General features: G+C 39.6%; 1 protein-coding gene across 6 annotated transcripts in view; it reads right to left on the bottom strand.

Moving 5' to 3' along the window:
• OSBPL1A (oxysterol binding protein like 1A) overlaps positions 1 to 14,865 on the bottom strand; it is an 80,770-nt gene that overhangs the window by 10,387 nt on the left and 55,518 nt on the right. For 5 of the 6 annotated variants that reach the window (XM_050892189.1, XM_050892188.1, XM_050892190.1 and 2 more), the window contains 9 exons: positions 13,412 to 13,568; positions 7,818 to 7,893; positions 6,143 to 6,277; positions 5,718 to 5,815; positions 4,833 to 5,015; positions 4,234 to 4,341; positions 4,055 to 4,144; positions 3,684 to 3,810; positions 300 to 416 (listed from right to left, as the gene is read on the bottom strand). In XM_050892189.1, coding sequence (XP_050748146.1) covers positions 300 to 416; positions 3,684 to 3,810; positions 4,055 to 4,144; positions 4,234 to 4,341; positions 4,833 to 5,015; positions 5,718 to 5,815; positions 6,143 to 6,277; positions 7,818 to 7,893; positions 13,412 to 13,568 — 1,091 coding nt within the window. Of the gene's footprint in view, positions 1 to 299; positions 417 to 3,683; positions 3,811 to 4,054; positions 4,145 to 4,233; positions 4,342 to 4,832; positions 5,016 to 5,717; positions 5,816 to 6,142; positions 6,278 to 7,101; positions 7,155 to 7,817; positions 7,894 to 13,411; positions 13,569 to 14,865 lie in introns of those variants that run through there. The other variant, XM_050892192.1, reaches the window with a different exon arrangement.

The following is a 14,865-nucleotide window of genomic DNA, read 5'->3' as shown; positions in this document are numbered from 1 at the left end:
GTAGGTGCCTCAGTGGGGGGAACAGGGTGGAGAGGAGGTGGGGAAAGCCCCCATACCGCTAGCTACATGAAGCATCCCATTTTCCAGAGAAATTCCGCTAACTCAAGAGTCGTGCCTGTGGCAGTTATCCCTCCAACCCCATGTTATAGAGTTAGAATTGTAGTGGGAAAGTTTGTTGCAATAAACAGGCAAATCCAGACTTGTTAATGAAAAAGAGAACAAATGGATTTGCTTTGTGTTGAGCATACAGAATAATAGGATAGCACAGACTGCTTTCAATAAGCAGAAGCATAGCTGACCTGTGCTGAATTTGGAGGTCTTGGAGTTATCTTCCATAGCAAAATACTTCCAGGAATAACATACACACTCTCAGAATCTGGCAATGGCATCTCATCTGGTTCCTCAGTATTGCCCACCTAAAGGCAGCACACAAAGAAAAGAGGAGTTCTTTGGAGTCATAAACCATTCACACCCATTCATTCCAACACTAGAACTTACACAAAATTATTTCGTTGACCAAAAGTAAATAATTTCAGCAACAAAGAAACTTTTCTAGATGCTTGTCAAGAAGGATAACAGCATTAACATAGCATACATACTCCCAATTCCCTCCCAATGGAAGACTACCAACAGTTTTTTGCATCCACATCTTTGTAGATATAATCTGTATGTTCAAGCGTTAAGAAATGTCAATTTTTCTACCACAGAGATGTCCCGTTTCCTCAAACACAAGTATTTCCATGCCTGATATTTAACTCCATTACTGCTTCATTAAAGTTGAAGAACAGAAGTCACATTCCTCATCCTTCCACATCAAAGAAATGCCAGCACATAATGCAAATGGCTGTCTTCAGTCTGTGCACAACAGAAAGCCCTACACTACTGCTCTTTGCTCAGAGGAACCTTCCTTTCCATTGACCACTACACTACTGAAATGGCAAACTGCAAATGTTAAATGAATATCCTAGACTAGCTACTTCTTCTGGGAAGGGTATCCTATGAAGGCTGACACATATGGCCTGAGGCAGCTGCAGCCACAGCACTGTGAAATGGTTTTCCCAGAATGGGAAAAACTCCACCCAGGGTTACTAGGGCAGTAGAGAATAACTGGTGGTCACAGTGTAGATGTGACCTGAACTAGTTCTAAACCATCACCCTTTTTATGCACAGCTTTAAAGAAGCTGGGGTCCAATGCTGCTGACATTAATTCCGCCAGACAAGCATACGTTAAAATACTGAACTAAAGCCAGCTAGACAATGAATATGGCTCTCCCAACAAAACTTGGCGTCACTATCACAGCTAAAAACAGCAGCACGTTCAGAGACCACTGGAGAGTAAAGCTGAACTTAAAGGCAACTAATGCTTTAAATACTTTGGCTACATGCCAACAGCTTTAATCCTCCTGCTAATAAGCTTTACTCTCTGATGACTGTGTCAGATAATACAGACTGATGTTTTAGTGCAGAAAAAGTCCAGTACCCAAACTGGACTCAGTTATCCTCTGAGATGATTCATGTGTTACGCCTCCAAGAAAATTAGGAAGTATTAAGGATTCTGTTTCACTGTGGAGCACTTGAGTACAGTGCTTTTAATAACGAACAGGTTGCAAAGCAACCAGAACAACATGCAGACCAGGTTCAGTCCCTCAGCTACCAGAAAGACAAACAGGGCTTTTAGTTGACTACATCTGAACTGTGCTGGCAACCTGCCATTCTGTCCTTTAAAGGACACTGATCAATCTTTCAGAAATAGGGAATTTTAAGCAGATCAGATCAGAAAGATACCCTTATATCAAAACAAAGACACTTCAATACAGACTGTCAAACTCCAACTTTTACAGAAAGGCTACAATACACACTGCAATTTGTGTCTTGTTGGATACATATTCTTAAAAATGTCTTAAGAATTACAAAGAACTAGGTAAAAAGTGGATTTTCATGTGCTCTTGCCACAATGATCCATATTTTATGCTCAGCGCTACTCAACCTCTCAGTAGATTGCTAGGAGGGCAGTAACAGACTTTGCCAAAGCAACACCTCTGGTGTCTGTAAACGAGGCATGTGTGAGGGCAGTTGCTGTTGCCTTACATTATGCTCTTCCATATATTTGCACTGAAAATTCTCCAGGAAATGCTTCATCTTGATTAAAAAAAGCTGTAGTTCATTCAGAGCAGCATCATCCTGGTCTAACCCCAGGTCTACTACAACTCTTATGATGTTGGTAAAATATCACCTTTGCATACATGAAGGCTTGTCTAGCTCCCTGCAAAATTATTTTTCCTTAAGTTTTATCCCCATAAAAATCAAAAGGTTTCAGGGGAAAAATCTGGGGCAATTTGCAAAAGGACTCGCATCCAAGCAGGTCCCCTAAAGGGAGACAGAAGCGATTCTTCATTAGTAGCAACACAGCATGAAGGAATAGCTGGAAAACAACTAAAAAATCTGAAAATTCTAATTAGGAGAAGTTTGAAAGGCCATGTACTTTCATGCCTGAATGAATCCTTCGCTACCATGAAAGGACAAACCACATCCAGACATTATACATGAGACTTGGCCCACCTAGATGCTCAAAAACCATAAACAGTATCAGCTCCTTCAACACAAGGGGGCAGTGGGAATACATACTCAAAGACTACTTGATTCATAGTGCGCAGTACAAAGCTTTCAGTTTTCTACACAGAAATAGTTCTGTTAAATGAGTAGAAAAAGCGTGCTTTTCTAGAGTCAGAGCAACATTGCAGCTTGAGCTTTATGCAATAAGATGCTTCATTTTGAAGTGAAAAGCAAGGATCATCTTAAGCACTGTTGGAAAATGCAAAGTGGTAGCTGAACAAAGACACAGGGTATGTTTTTCTTTGCTCCTTCTCCCTAGAACTCACAGGGTCAGACTTGAAGAGAAGCAGTAATCCCCAGTGCTTTAGCACTCTCCTGATGACAAGCACTGGAGCAATCTGAGATACAGCAACAAATTGAACCTGCACAGGAACAACTGCTTTCAGAGTTCTCTGTCTCTTTAAGTATAAAAACTACCAACACCCAAACCAACAAATCTGGCTTCAGTCAAAGGGGAACAATCCCTGTTTTAAGCTACCATGTGAATGGTTATTCTTCATCAAGCTGTGTGTTGTCACCATCACCATTCACCTTAAACAAGAAGCATACTGCTGACCAGAAACCTGGAAGAATTAAAAATGAGTTTTTTTCCCCGAGAAGAAAAAAAAAAAAAAAAAAAAAAAAAAAAAAGGCAATTGTGGAGGAAAAAAAAAGCCAGCATTTGTATTGCTTTCTATTAAATTTTCACAACCATACAAAAATTCTTGTAAAAGCTGGAAAATACGATCTTCTATCAAGGTGAGAAACTAGCCTGTCCTTCCTCTAGGAGTCCAAATCCTATTAGAATATAAGTGTTATCATATATGATCAGAACCATGGTCCAACTAATGGATATGCTACTTCCTCCACGTGACTTGGGAGGAAGAGGCAGGTAACGAACCCGCCAATATTTAGATCACTCCAAGTTCTGGGAAGTCTGAATACAAATCCTTGAGAGAGAAAGCATTTTATCCCTTAATGCTAGGAAAGGGAGAACAAGTGAAAAGAAGTCTTAATGCTCTTAAATGCTACTAAAATATTTAGCTGTCTTATCATGCTTTTCAGATACCACCTCTTTATGTGATTAATACCTGTTTACCGCTTTTCTTCTCTTCTGCATTTTTCTTGTCATTTTTTTTGTAAGCTTCAAATGTAGCTGGGTCAACACTGTACAAACACTCAGTCCACTTCCCATACAGCGCACAAAGTTTCTTTTTGCTGTCAAAAATAGACTAAGTTTACAAAGGAGCTTAAAGAGATTTATTTCATCATTGCAGACAAAAATATTTGAAAGAACTTTTGAGAACAGCTCTTAAAACTCCATTATTGGCGTTGCACAATTCATAACCTTGCTGTTGCGGGTTCATCCCCTAACAGACCATGTTAAGGGCATTCAGTTCTGCAGCTCCCATCAGAAACAGAGGCAGGCATTTGTTCATTCATTGAGGAATGAAGCTGTTACCTTTTGTCCTGAATGTAGCCTTCAACTTTGTGCAACTCCTTCCCAAAGAGGCCGCAGGGCTTGAAGCTTAGTACACATTTCTCACCAGTTCTAAAGGCAGAACAAGAGGGCACTAATTACTTCCAAATGCTTTTCCTCTTCAAACTTGCAGCAAGTGAAAGCACTCACTCTTAACTTACTTATGGTTAGTTATTTCCACGTTTCCATACTGCTCAATCCAAAGTTTGCCCACAATAATGTTATGCACACAGCACGTAGGATTTGTCCACGTGTAGGCTTCATTGTGTCTAAGGGAGAGGAATAAAAATTAAAATACTGTATCTTTGTACTGGATGCCACTCCTGCAACAAGCCATCATCTATAAATCACACCAAGTCTTGAAACAGACATAGCAATGTCAGGAAACCCAAGAAGTTTATTAACCTATTGCTACTGTTCCTTAAAACAGCCACTTCAGTGCAATCACTGTTAGCACTGAACGACATGAGGAAAGCCAACAGGACTCAAGTGTACTAGTTTTAGTAAGACTGATGTCCAGGCATCTGCAGAACATACAGACACAAGCCCCAACTACCGCTACTATTAGTATGCGGTATATTAGGAGAAATAATGGCAGTTCCTTGTATCTTCTCATTCCCTTCTCCCTGCAAAGTGATCTGCCATCAAACATTAGGATGTGGGTGTTACGACATGTCCATTCCTAAGCCAAGAGACTAATGCACACTAATCATCATGGATGTGGTCACTGTGCCTATGCAATTATTACTTATCAACTTACTCAAGAAGCTCCAAAGTCATTGTGCCTTTTGGTTCCGCTTCCACGCTCTTGCCCCAGAATTTGAGTTTAGGATAAATTGATCCATGAAACACAAAATCATTATTTAAACCTTCAGCATAGAAAGCACTGATGGGTGGATGATGGCTAACTTGCTCTGAGAGAAGTCTAAATCCAAGATCGTCTCTGCAAAATAAAGATAACCGAAAGCATGTATCTACGTATCAAGTGTAGTGAAGTTGCAGTTCTTTTCCCCAGGGTGAAACAGATAGTCGGTCCCATGCATAGGTGGTGTACTCAGTGCAAGAGTTAGTTAAAATCCTAGATCACTAATACATAGAATATCATCATTCTAAATAACTGAGGACATAATGTAAAAAGGTAAGAAGAACTACCAAATCTGATCAGCCAATATGTTTACTTTTGATAGTGACCTCTTTCTTGAACTTTCACATAAACATAGGCCAAAAACTCACCTGACAGAAAATGTGCCCTAAGTGCAGCTGCACACTAACAGACTAACATTGCCTATTTGTATTCTGGACACTCATACAATGAATATCACAATGCTAACATCTCCCTTGTGCACCATGAATCTTTTCATTCAGCAGGTTTCAGAAAAAAAGTCATTTTTGTAAATAAAACTTGCTTTTAAACCTGGCAAATTTCAGTTGCCTGCTCTGAGTTGAAAAGTTAAGTAGTTTCCCTTCACTGGAAGGTGCACTGCTGAACACCAACATGCACTGCAAGCACCTCCAGCAGCTGCTAGGAGAACGGGTGGAATCCTACAAGCCGAAGAGCAATCTGCAAGCCACCTGACAAGTCCAATGAAACATCAGTTACACAGAACACCCCTCTCCACTCTTCAGTGCATCTTCTGTCCATTACCTGATCAATTCATATGTCTCTCCAAGCAACGGGTTGAACGGCTTCCCTGTACGTTCCCACTGCGAGGCTACAGCAGACACAGCAAACGCAGCAACACACTATTCAAAAGTACACAGTTAATCTCCTGGATTTTAGTCTTTACCAAGTATCCACAGCAGTCATGGTATTAGAGAATGATTCTTCTGAAATAGCTTAGCAAAGTTCTGTTTGCAAGGCAGGGGAATAAACAGTTTTCATCAAAAGGCTAAAAAAGCAAGCCTTACAAAAAGCAAAACATTTTCCTAGATAAGTAAAACTGGTTAATGAATAAGAGAATCCGACATGCAGCAAATTACAGGAGTTCCTCCTATAATGAGACTAGCTATGAAGAAAAAAATCCCAACGCATTCATCAAGAGCTAGCACAAATTACCACACCCAAAGTACCTGCATTCGCTCAGTTGTGCTGGAAAGTGAGCTGGCTTTGTGGATGAGGTATGTATGCTCCATATACTCTGTAAGTCGCTGCAGAAAGCTCAGTGGCTCATTGAATATAACTGGCATTGTGATCTTCGACAACTCCTGATGCACAAATGAAATTTGTGTTAAAACCCAAATGATTAGATACACTGACCTGCAGTAACCCCAGTGTAATTGGCTTATTAGAAAAATAAATTATGCTCTTAGTGCTAATGCAATGTGCTTGACCTGGCTCCGCTAATGCTGAAAAATAATGCTCCCTATATATCCCTTATGAGCTTGATAAGCTTATCTGTGTTGATGTTAAGGCTACTTTTAAAACAAAAAGAAAACCAAACATCAAACAAATAAACTTCCTATCAACAAATGCATTAAGAAGGTGAGACGAAACAATGGAATGAAGTATTAAGGACCTTTTTAAAGACTAAGTTATTTACTACTTTTAAAATAGATATAAGCCATCTAATCACTTAAACATATTATCTTTCTTGGAGGCAGGTGGGCAGGCAGGGGGAGAAGGATGAGAAAGAACAGGGAAACATGGCGGCGCAGGAGTAAAAACAGGGATTCTGTATTCTGAAGAAAACAGGAATTTTTGTTACAGGAATAAAAATTTAAAAGTAGTCCTACAGTTTTGATGCAGTTTATTCTCTTTCCCATTTTTAAAAAGCATGCCCTCTGAACGCATAACATAGCAATGTTTTAAACTGCCTGCAGTAGCAAATTAAAAGCATATAGTATGACTACTGGCAATGTGTGCAGTAAACAGCACTGTTCTTAACCATAATATCAGCATCTGGCACTAACAGCTTTGGCAGATACTTCAGTACAATCCACTCCAAGTTCCGCCCCCCACCTGCAACTTCTGTGCAGCAATTTCTGCAAAGCAGAATTAAGATCTTTATGGATTTTTTTCCTGCACACACCTTATGCAAGACAGGCTTTCAATCTGCTCTTTGTATTTTAAGGTCACAACACTTTTCTGCTAAAGCCACTGTGAGAAGCCTCAGATGCTGCACAACATCTCAGGAGACTTGGAGCTGCTGATACAGGCATTCCCCAGCATTTCCACATCTCATTGCTTGGTGTCGTTTCTAACTACAGCAAGGGGAGGAGGAGAAAACAGTGACTAAACACACACATTCCCTTCTGTAGGCTACTGTTACAGGCTGACAGAGGTTTATCAGCAGTAAGTACTTTCAGCCTATTGCAGGATCTAATGGAGGGAAGAACTCTTCTCAATTCACCCTTAGCTGGAAGCAATCAGGTGCCAACCAGCTAACCTCTGATCTGGCCACTATCTGGCCAGTAACACCATGGGGGGAAGACTGAGATACTAAGGGGAAGGGAGAAGAGCAAAATTAGAGTAGTTGTTTTTTTGGTTTTGTTTTTTTTCCACAAAGTAAAAAATTTTTGCTACCACAAAGTACTTTAAGGGTTAAAATCAAGAGAAAATGCTTTTACTGAAGGAATATTGCTCTGACTAAGTCTTACCTTCTTGAGTTGTGAAAGCAAATAAAGCATAAGCAGCAAATTTAAAAAAAAAAAAAAAGAAAAAATCCCTTTCCCCAACAAGTTTTCATTTGGGCCTCAAATGAAACAATCACTTCACATCTTTTATCATAGCTTTCTGATTACCTACCATTCCAATGCATTTTCTTAAGATACTCCAGATACTGAAGTCATTTCTGGAAAACATCGGAGATGGCAAGCTTGTTCTGTGGTAAGGAACAGGGAAGAAAGCAGAAGTAGGAGAAGTTTTGCTTTACTAACCATGACTAAGAAACCCAAATACTCTTTTTTGAAAGTAACAGTTTTCCAATTTTTAAATTAAAAACCAAGGGGGAACGACAGTGCTACTTTTGAAGCACTTAAACTGTTTTACCTGCACAGAAACCTGAACTTCTCCAAAAACAGAACCAGAACCATTCCCTTCATTTCGCATAAGAGCAGTGGAAGAGAATTTCTACATCAGTTATCAGAACAGTGTTTTCACAATGGCACCGTTAAGATATTTAGTTGTGTCTTTGTGAGAAAAAGTAAGTTCTTTCCGAGTAGGTACACAGATATGTTCACTATGTCTGAACAGATTTGAAGGTTAAACAGCGGGAGTTTTTTTGCTAGTCACCTGTATACTGACAATGAAGGGCCATGACATTTATTGCCTATATTAAAATCAGTCCTCAGGAACAACAGAAAAATCAGCATCATTAAAGAACAGAAAACACAGCAGCCTGTTCTACAGGGGGCTGACATACCCTGAAGCAAGTCTTAAATATACTTTCAAGACCAACATTTAGGCTGTGTAATACAGCCTGTATTTCTCAGCTTTATGAGAAATCAGGCACAGATTTTGTTCAGTTTTCTTACTGCTACTGACGAGCTCAACTATTAATCCAATTTACCTATAGAAAGGCAGAAATATAGGTCAAAGTCCTTTGTCCACAACAACACTAAAATTTGTGTTTGGATCATGAAGCTATTGCCAATGAGAAAAATTCTCAACAAATAAGAATTACCTACAGCTCACTCAAACGGCATGAACTATTTGAGTTTCAAAGTTTAGTTAACTCTGTCTAAATGATCGTGTTGCCCTCCTAACCAAGGTCTTGTCTCCCTTCAAAGTAGCTAAAGCAGTATCTTTTTTAGAGAGTGTGAACAGGCTGTAGCTGCCTCCTCCACCCCACTTTTTTGATAAACAGAAACATTGCCAAGAGAAAAACTTAAAAAAAAAAGTCTATTCAGGCTAAGTTGTTAGTTTCAGTAGCCCTACTTGCTGTGTTACCTCCCATACTTACCTGCTACTGAAACACCTTTATCAGGGCTGATGCTTGTTTTGAGAAAGAACAAAACCAAAAAATGCTCCTTAAAATACAAGCCCCATCCAATCAAAAACCTATTCATATGCCTGAACTCCTCACGGTACCAAACTACGTTTTGTTAGCAAGTAGCTAACAGCCTAACACTGACTTGTTTTACTCAGCTCCCATGCAGGGGATGAGTGGGTAGGAGGATTTATTTTAATTGATCAACCTCATATCAATCACTCCCTATTCTGATTTTCCACTGATACAAAAATATTTCATGAAACAGACCATCTTGAATAATATTAAGTATAAAACACTTCTGTGGATGCTTTGATACAAATGTCCAGGAGAGGACAGTATCTACCAAGTATTCAGTCTTATCTTCATTTGCAGGGTTTCCTTATTTTTTCTGTGTATTCTTTAATGAAGGCAGTTAGCAGAGTAGGTATTTGTGTTTAAGTAAGCCCTTCTGCATGTAAAACACACTCACATGCCTCTAGTTTGCTAAAGTATACACAGGGATTGCCTTCCTTTCATATTAAAACTTACATTTTCATTAAAGTTAACCTGTCCCTCCGTTCAATTTGCTTAATTACTTGAAAGTTGGCATTCAGTTTCAGCCATTCATCCATATTTCTTACCTATATCACCCAAACCTGATATGGGAGTCAGTACTTTTCTCCATACAACACACACATACTGAAGAAACAAAGCAGTTTTTAAGCCGTCAAGAAAGATCCCAGGGACAAGTAAGAACATGTGGAAAAATGACAGGCTGCCAAGACTTGAGGCCTACTAACCTTGACACACTCCCTGTGATTAAGGGAAAGGTTTGTGAATGCAAAAATTTCCTTCCAGATGTTAATTTTAGAAACAACTCAGGAAGTTAATTTTAGCTTTAAGTGACAAAAACATCTGCTGGAACTTCTGTGCAGTAGAACAGATAAGATGTATTTAAGATCATTCACTTAAACAAAAACACTTGTCCAAAGCATTGTCTATAGTAGATCAACTACTACAGGAATCTTGTGGGGAAGGAATAACCTCCTGGCTCCCAAAAAGCTAAACACAAACACATTTGCATTCTGAAAGGCCCCCAATGGGAGGATCAAAAGGAAAGCTGACAACAAAAACTCAGCAATAAGAGGGAAACAGCAGCAACAAGTGGATGTATTATGGAACATTTTTGTGCAAGGGTTTTTTGAGGGTTTTGTTTGGGTTTCTTTGGTTGGTTTTTTTGGGGGTGGTGGTGTTTGGGTGTTTGGTTTGGTTTTGGTTTTTGTTTTTTTTTTTGTTTTGTTTTTTTTTTTTAAGTTTGGCTCAGATTAAAAATTTCCCTCTTAAAAAGAAGTGATTTGAATGCTTCCAGATTATTTAATGTACTGTTCTCCTATCTCTCAAATCCTGTCCCAAAAAACTTTTAAAAATTAAGTCCACTCTCAAAACACTTTATGATCAATCAGTAGGATGGAAACTACATTAAAAAAAAATCAGAATAAGCAGATTGTAAGTGGCACTGGCTTCATCTATCTTTATATGTACATCCCAACACTTTTAATTCCTTGGAACCAACAGATTTATTCCTACATCTCCAAAACCAAAACCTACGTCTCCCGAGTCAAAACCCAACCTCCACCTCCCTGTGCAAAACCCCCACCACTCAAATAACAGAGGCAGATTAGAGCTCAGGTTTTCTAGATGAAGGTAGGAAATAGTCTTATTTATACTGACTGCTAAACAGTGTTAGGTACTCTCACGTGCCACCCAAATGCAGCTGCAGATCCTCTATTCATCTGAGGAACTACAGGAAGGTATCAAGATTTTAAGCAAAAGAAATTAATCTGGTCTATTCTTTAAGTGACTTGTTTCCATGTAGTTAACATAAATGCAACTTAAAAGAGTTATAGCAAACCCAAAGGTGTAAGGATGGAATTAAGTGCTGTCAAAACATTCTGCCCCCCTCACTTCGCACAGCATCAAGAAGTTAAGGTTTCTGCTCTGAAAAGGACACAGGTGGCATCACAGACGATGCGTATTTGACCACACACCCTCTAACTAGCCCCCAAACCAAAAGAGGCACAAACTGGAGCCGGCAGCTCCATGTAGGTAACACAGTTCTGAAGCCATGTCAAACAGAACCCCTACCAGGCCAAACATCACTGCCACCAAGAGCCTCAGAAACGAGGCTAGAAACACCACACAACTCCCATCCCCTGAGAAGGTTCTCTTGGAGGTAAAATTTAAATTGGCTGAGCTCTAGGGAGAAACAGTTTGCATCCATATATTTGTGGACAAATCCCAATGTGTCACCAAGATGCCAGGTAAAAAAGCTTTAACTTGCAGCCCAACCTAGAATGTGCTCTATAGCCATTTAGTCACATAAAATATGACCATACACTCTTATCTATATGCAAAACAGATGTTTCCACTTTTCTTTAGCAGGAAAGTATTAGCCAGCCAGTTTATGCACTTGTTTTACTCCAGCACCCTATGCTCTCTTTATTACTAGAAGACACGCAACCCAGAGAAATAACTTACACAGAGTGCCGTGGTTTAACCCCCAGCTGGCAACTAAGCACCACACAGCTGCTCACTCACTCCCCCCACCCAGTGGGATGGGGGAGAGAATAAAAAAAAAAAAACCACCCTCATGGGTTGAGATAAAGACAGTTTAATAGGACAGAAAGGAAGGAAAAATAATAATAACAACATGACAATAATACTACTACTAAAAGAATTAGACTATACAAAAAAAGTGATGCACAATGCAATTGCTCACCACTTGCTGACCGATGCCCAGTTAGTTCCCGAGCAGGCATCCGCCCCTCCCAGCCAACTCCCCTCAGTTTATATACTGGGCATGACGTCATACAGTATGGAATAGCCCTTTGCCCAGTTTGGGTCAGCTGTCCTGGCTGTATCCCCTCCCAGCTTCTTGTGCCCCTCTAGCCTTCTTGCTGGCTGGGCATGAGAAGCTGAAAAATCCTTGACTTAGTATAAACACTACTTAGCAACAACTAAAAATATCAGTGTGTTATCAACATTATTTTCCTACTAAATCCAAAACACAGCACTATATCAGCTACTAGGAAGAAAATTAACTCTATCCTAGCCAAAATCAGGACACAGAGGTACTTGTTTATTACTTTTCATCCCCCTTTATAAAACCAGCACATCTTAAATGCTCCTCCAGTCACCTGCTCCCTACAGTTCTGACAGCATAGTGCAGCGTTATGGAAACTTGCCAAGTTATTTCTTTTTTATAGTAAACAGAAGATCAGTTCCTGTTAAAACTCTTCAAGACAATGCATGTCAACACGCATCATCATTTTCACGTTGATCACGAATCGCCTCCTTTCTCCTCATTGTTTCCAAGGCAATGAATGCAATTCAGAGTCCACCTTCACCTAGTGCTTCCCTCCTACCCCTGAACTTCCTGCTCTAATTAGGAAAGGCACTTAGCCAAGGCCATAAATACCACCCTGCTAACAGCACAAGAGCACAGAGCAACACACTTAGTTGCTTTGGTACCTTCCCAAACCACCCTGTTACTCCACCCAAGCCCTCATTTGCCTTAGTCTTTGCCTAGTATGGGAGGGATATACATGCAGAGGTTGAACCTTGAAACATCAGGTCTCTGACATTACCACATACTTCAACAGTCACTGCAATTTAACTATTTAAGATACCATGTAATTAAAGCGTGTCTTGCTTGCTTCTGTAAAATTAATTTCCTGTTTTTACAGAAATCTGGTGTCCCCATCATCATTCCACACATCCAAACCACTTCCAAAGTAGTCTTTCTGAAACACACTGAAGTCTGGCTTGATCTGTAGCACAAACATTATATTGCCCTTTCACTGAAACTCGAGAATAGAGGTGTCTATTACACCTCATTAACTCCAGACCTATTGTCCTCCTTTGTGGGCAAGGAAACAAACAAAAATGGATCATTTGACAACACAAAATAAGCACATAAAACATGGATGAGACTTTTAGAATAAGACTCCCTTTGTTCACATTTGAGTTTCTGATGCCAGGCTAGCAATATTTTTCATTCATTCCTGATATCAACAGAAGGATCAAATGACTGGAAATTAAAGAGGCAATAGGATGCATAGGTCATTAAAGATACATGAAGGAATTAAAATCCACATAGATTTCAATAAGATCTATTCACAAACAAGTGTGTCCATTTTTACATAGCACATTTTATTTTTACTTATTCAAATTCGATCATCAAAAAAACAAGATGCAAAGGAGCGCACTAGCCTTGGAAAAATATTATAAAATCATAACACAACCAACTACTTGTCAGTCATCCCTAACAGTTTCAAAAGTTTTCACAGTTAGCTTTTCAGAGATTCCTGTGGTCTTTTACTCACCATTAATGCATACCGTAATACCTTGAGAACGGGCAACATCCTACCTGTGTTTTTTGATTCCGTTAGACAGTGACTCCCCACTGCCACAAACCTTTTCTTCAGACATGCTTGAAGTTATTGTATCTTTTGAATCCATGCTGTCCTCTAACGAGTAGGCTGTTGTTGTTTCAAACCCACTTAATGATTTTTCAGATTCTGAATCTGCAAAAGAGCAGGTGCATGTTAATGAATCTACTGCCTGTGCTAGACTTCAGTCACTAACAGATCTTCCCTCTTTGTAGAAAACTGAAACCCAAGTAGGCTACTGTGTCCTGATGACAGCATCCATTTGGTAAGTAACTAGTACTGCCACAGATCGCTGCAGCTCTGTATCTAAAGAGACTGCACGATAAGCAAGAACACTGTACATGAAAAATCCTCTACCAAACAGAGCCAAAATCTGACATTTTTATTAAATTGAAGCTACTACAACTTGCTTAGGACAAGTGCTAGTGTCACATAGATGCCAGTACCTTACCTAACTAACAGTCACCTCAACATTCAAGTATTGACTCGTCCTTCTACATAAGATTTCAGTTTGGTCTAAATTCTTAGACACTCGGTGCTGTTCAGCAACCTTCACTTCCCAACTTACTGGACAAGTATCAAAGAACAGAAGGAGGTATCGTACGCAGTGGACTACGTTAGCCACGTAAGTCCCAGCAAAGTCTAAATGATAAGCTCATCAATCAATAAGATAACGTGCCTTCCAGAGTACAAAGTTTAATAGTACAATCCACATCACATCTAAAACTAAAAACAACATCAAAGACACCACCTTATTTCCAACCAGTGTTTTGGTCAGGTAGTGCTTGACCAGCTCTGGAGAAGAGACAGTCTTGCCCCAAATCAGAAAGTAAACATTTCCTGGCAAAAGGCTGTATTTTTGTTTCATGTTTTTCTTTCAAACTTGACAAGATTGTCAAAGGATTACCCAATTGCAAGTTCCAGGAAGCAAGGGAACAGCTCAAGACAAGTAGAGATGCACCAATTCCTATCCCGTTTGGGAAATCCTTTAGCAGAAACCAGGTACAACATTGAATGGTAAACAGCTTAATACAAGCCTCACTCCTTCTGAAAAAAGTGAACCCAAACTGTAGTAGACACCATTCCTGCTATGTACTTCTTTCAGCATATGCTACTGCTTTTGGCTGCCAATACCCAGAGAAATAATTGCAAGATTAGTCACTCTCTCACGTACTGATTCTAATTCAAAACTAGTAATCAAAACCTGCTGAAGTAGTAGTCCATCCAAAAGAATATCTCAGTCATAGCTGTCCATTGCCAGATGCTTTCTTGTTTTCTCTTAAAAAACTATGCCAGTAGCCTCTCCAGAACATGTAAATTATATGTTGCTTTGGTGAAGGGGACAGTAACAAGAGGACTTTCTACTACATCCAGATCACGGAAGGGTCAAGAACAAGACAAAATCCTGATGAATGGATGGGCTGTGCCACAA

This window comes from Gymnogyps californianus, chromosome 2 (genome assembly GCF_018139145.2).
Source record: "Gymnogyps californianus isolate 813 chromosome 2, ASM1813914v2, whole genome shotgun sequence".
Lineage (NCBI taxonomy): Eukaryota > Metazoa > Chordata > Aves > Accipitriformes > Cathartidae > Gymnogyps > Gymnogyps californianus.
The sequence above is the reverse complement of the archived record's forward strand: the minus strand, read 5'-3'. Positions and strand labels throughout refer to the sequence as shown.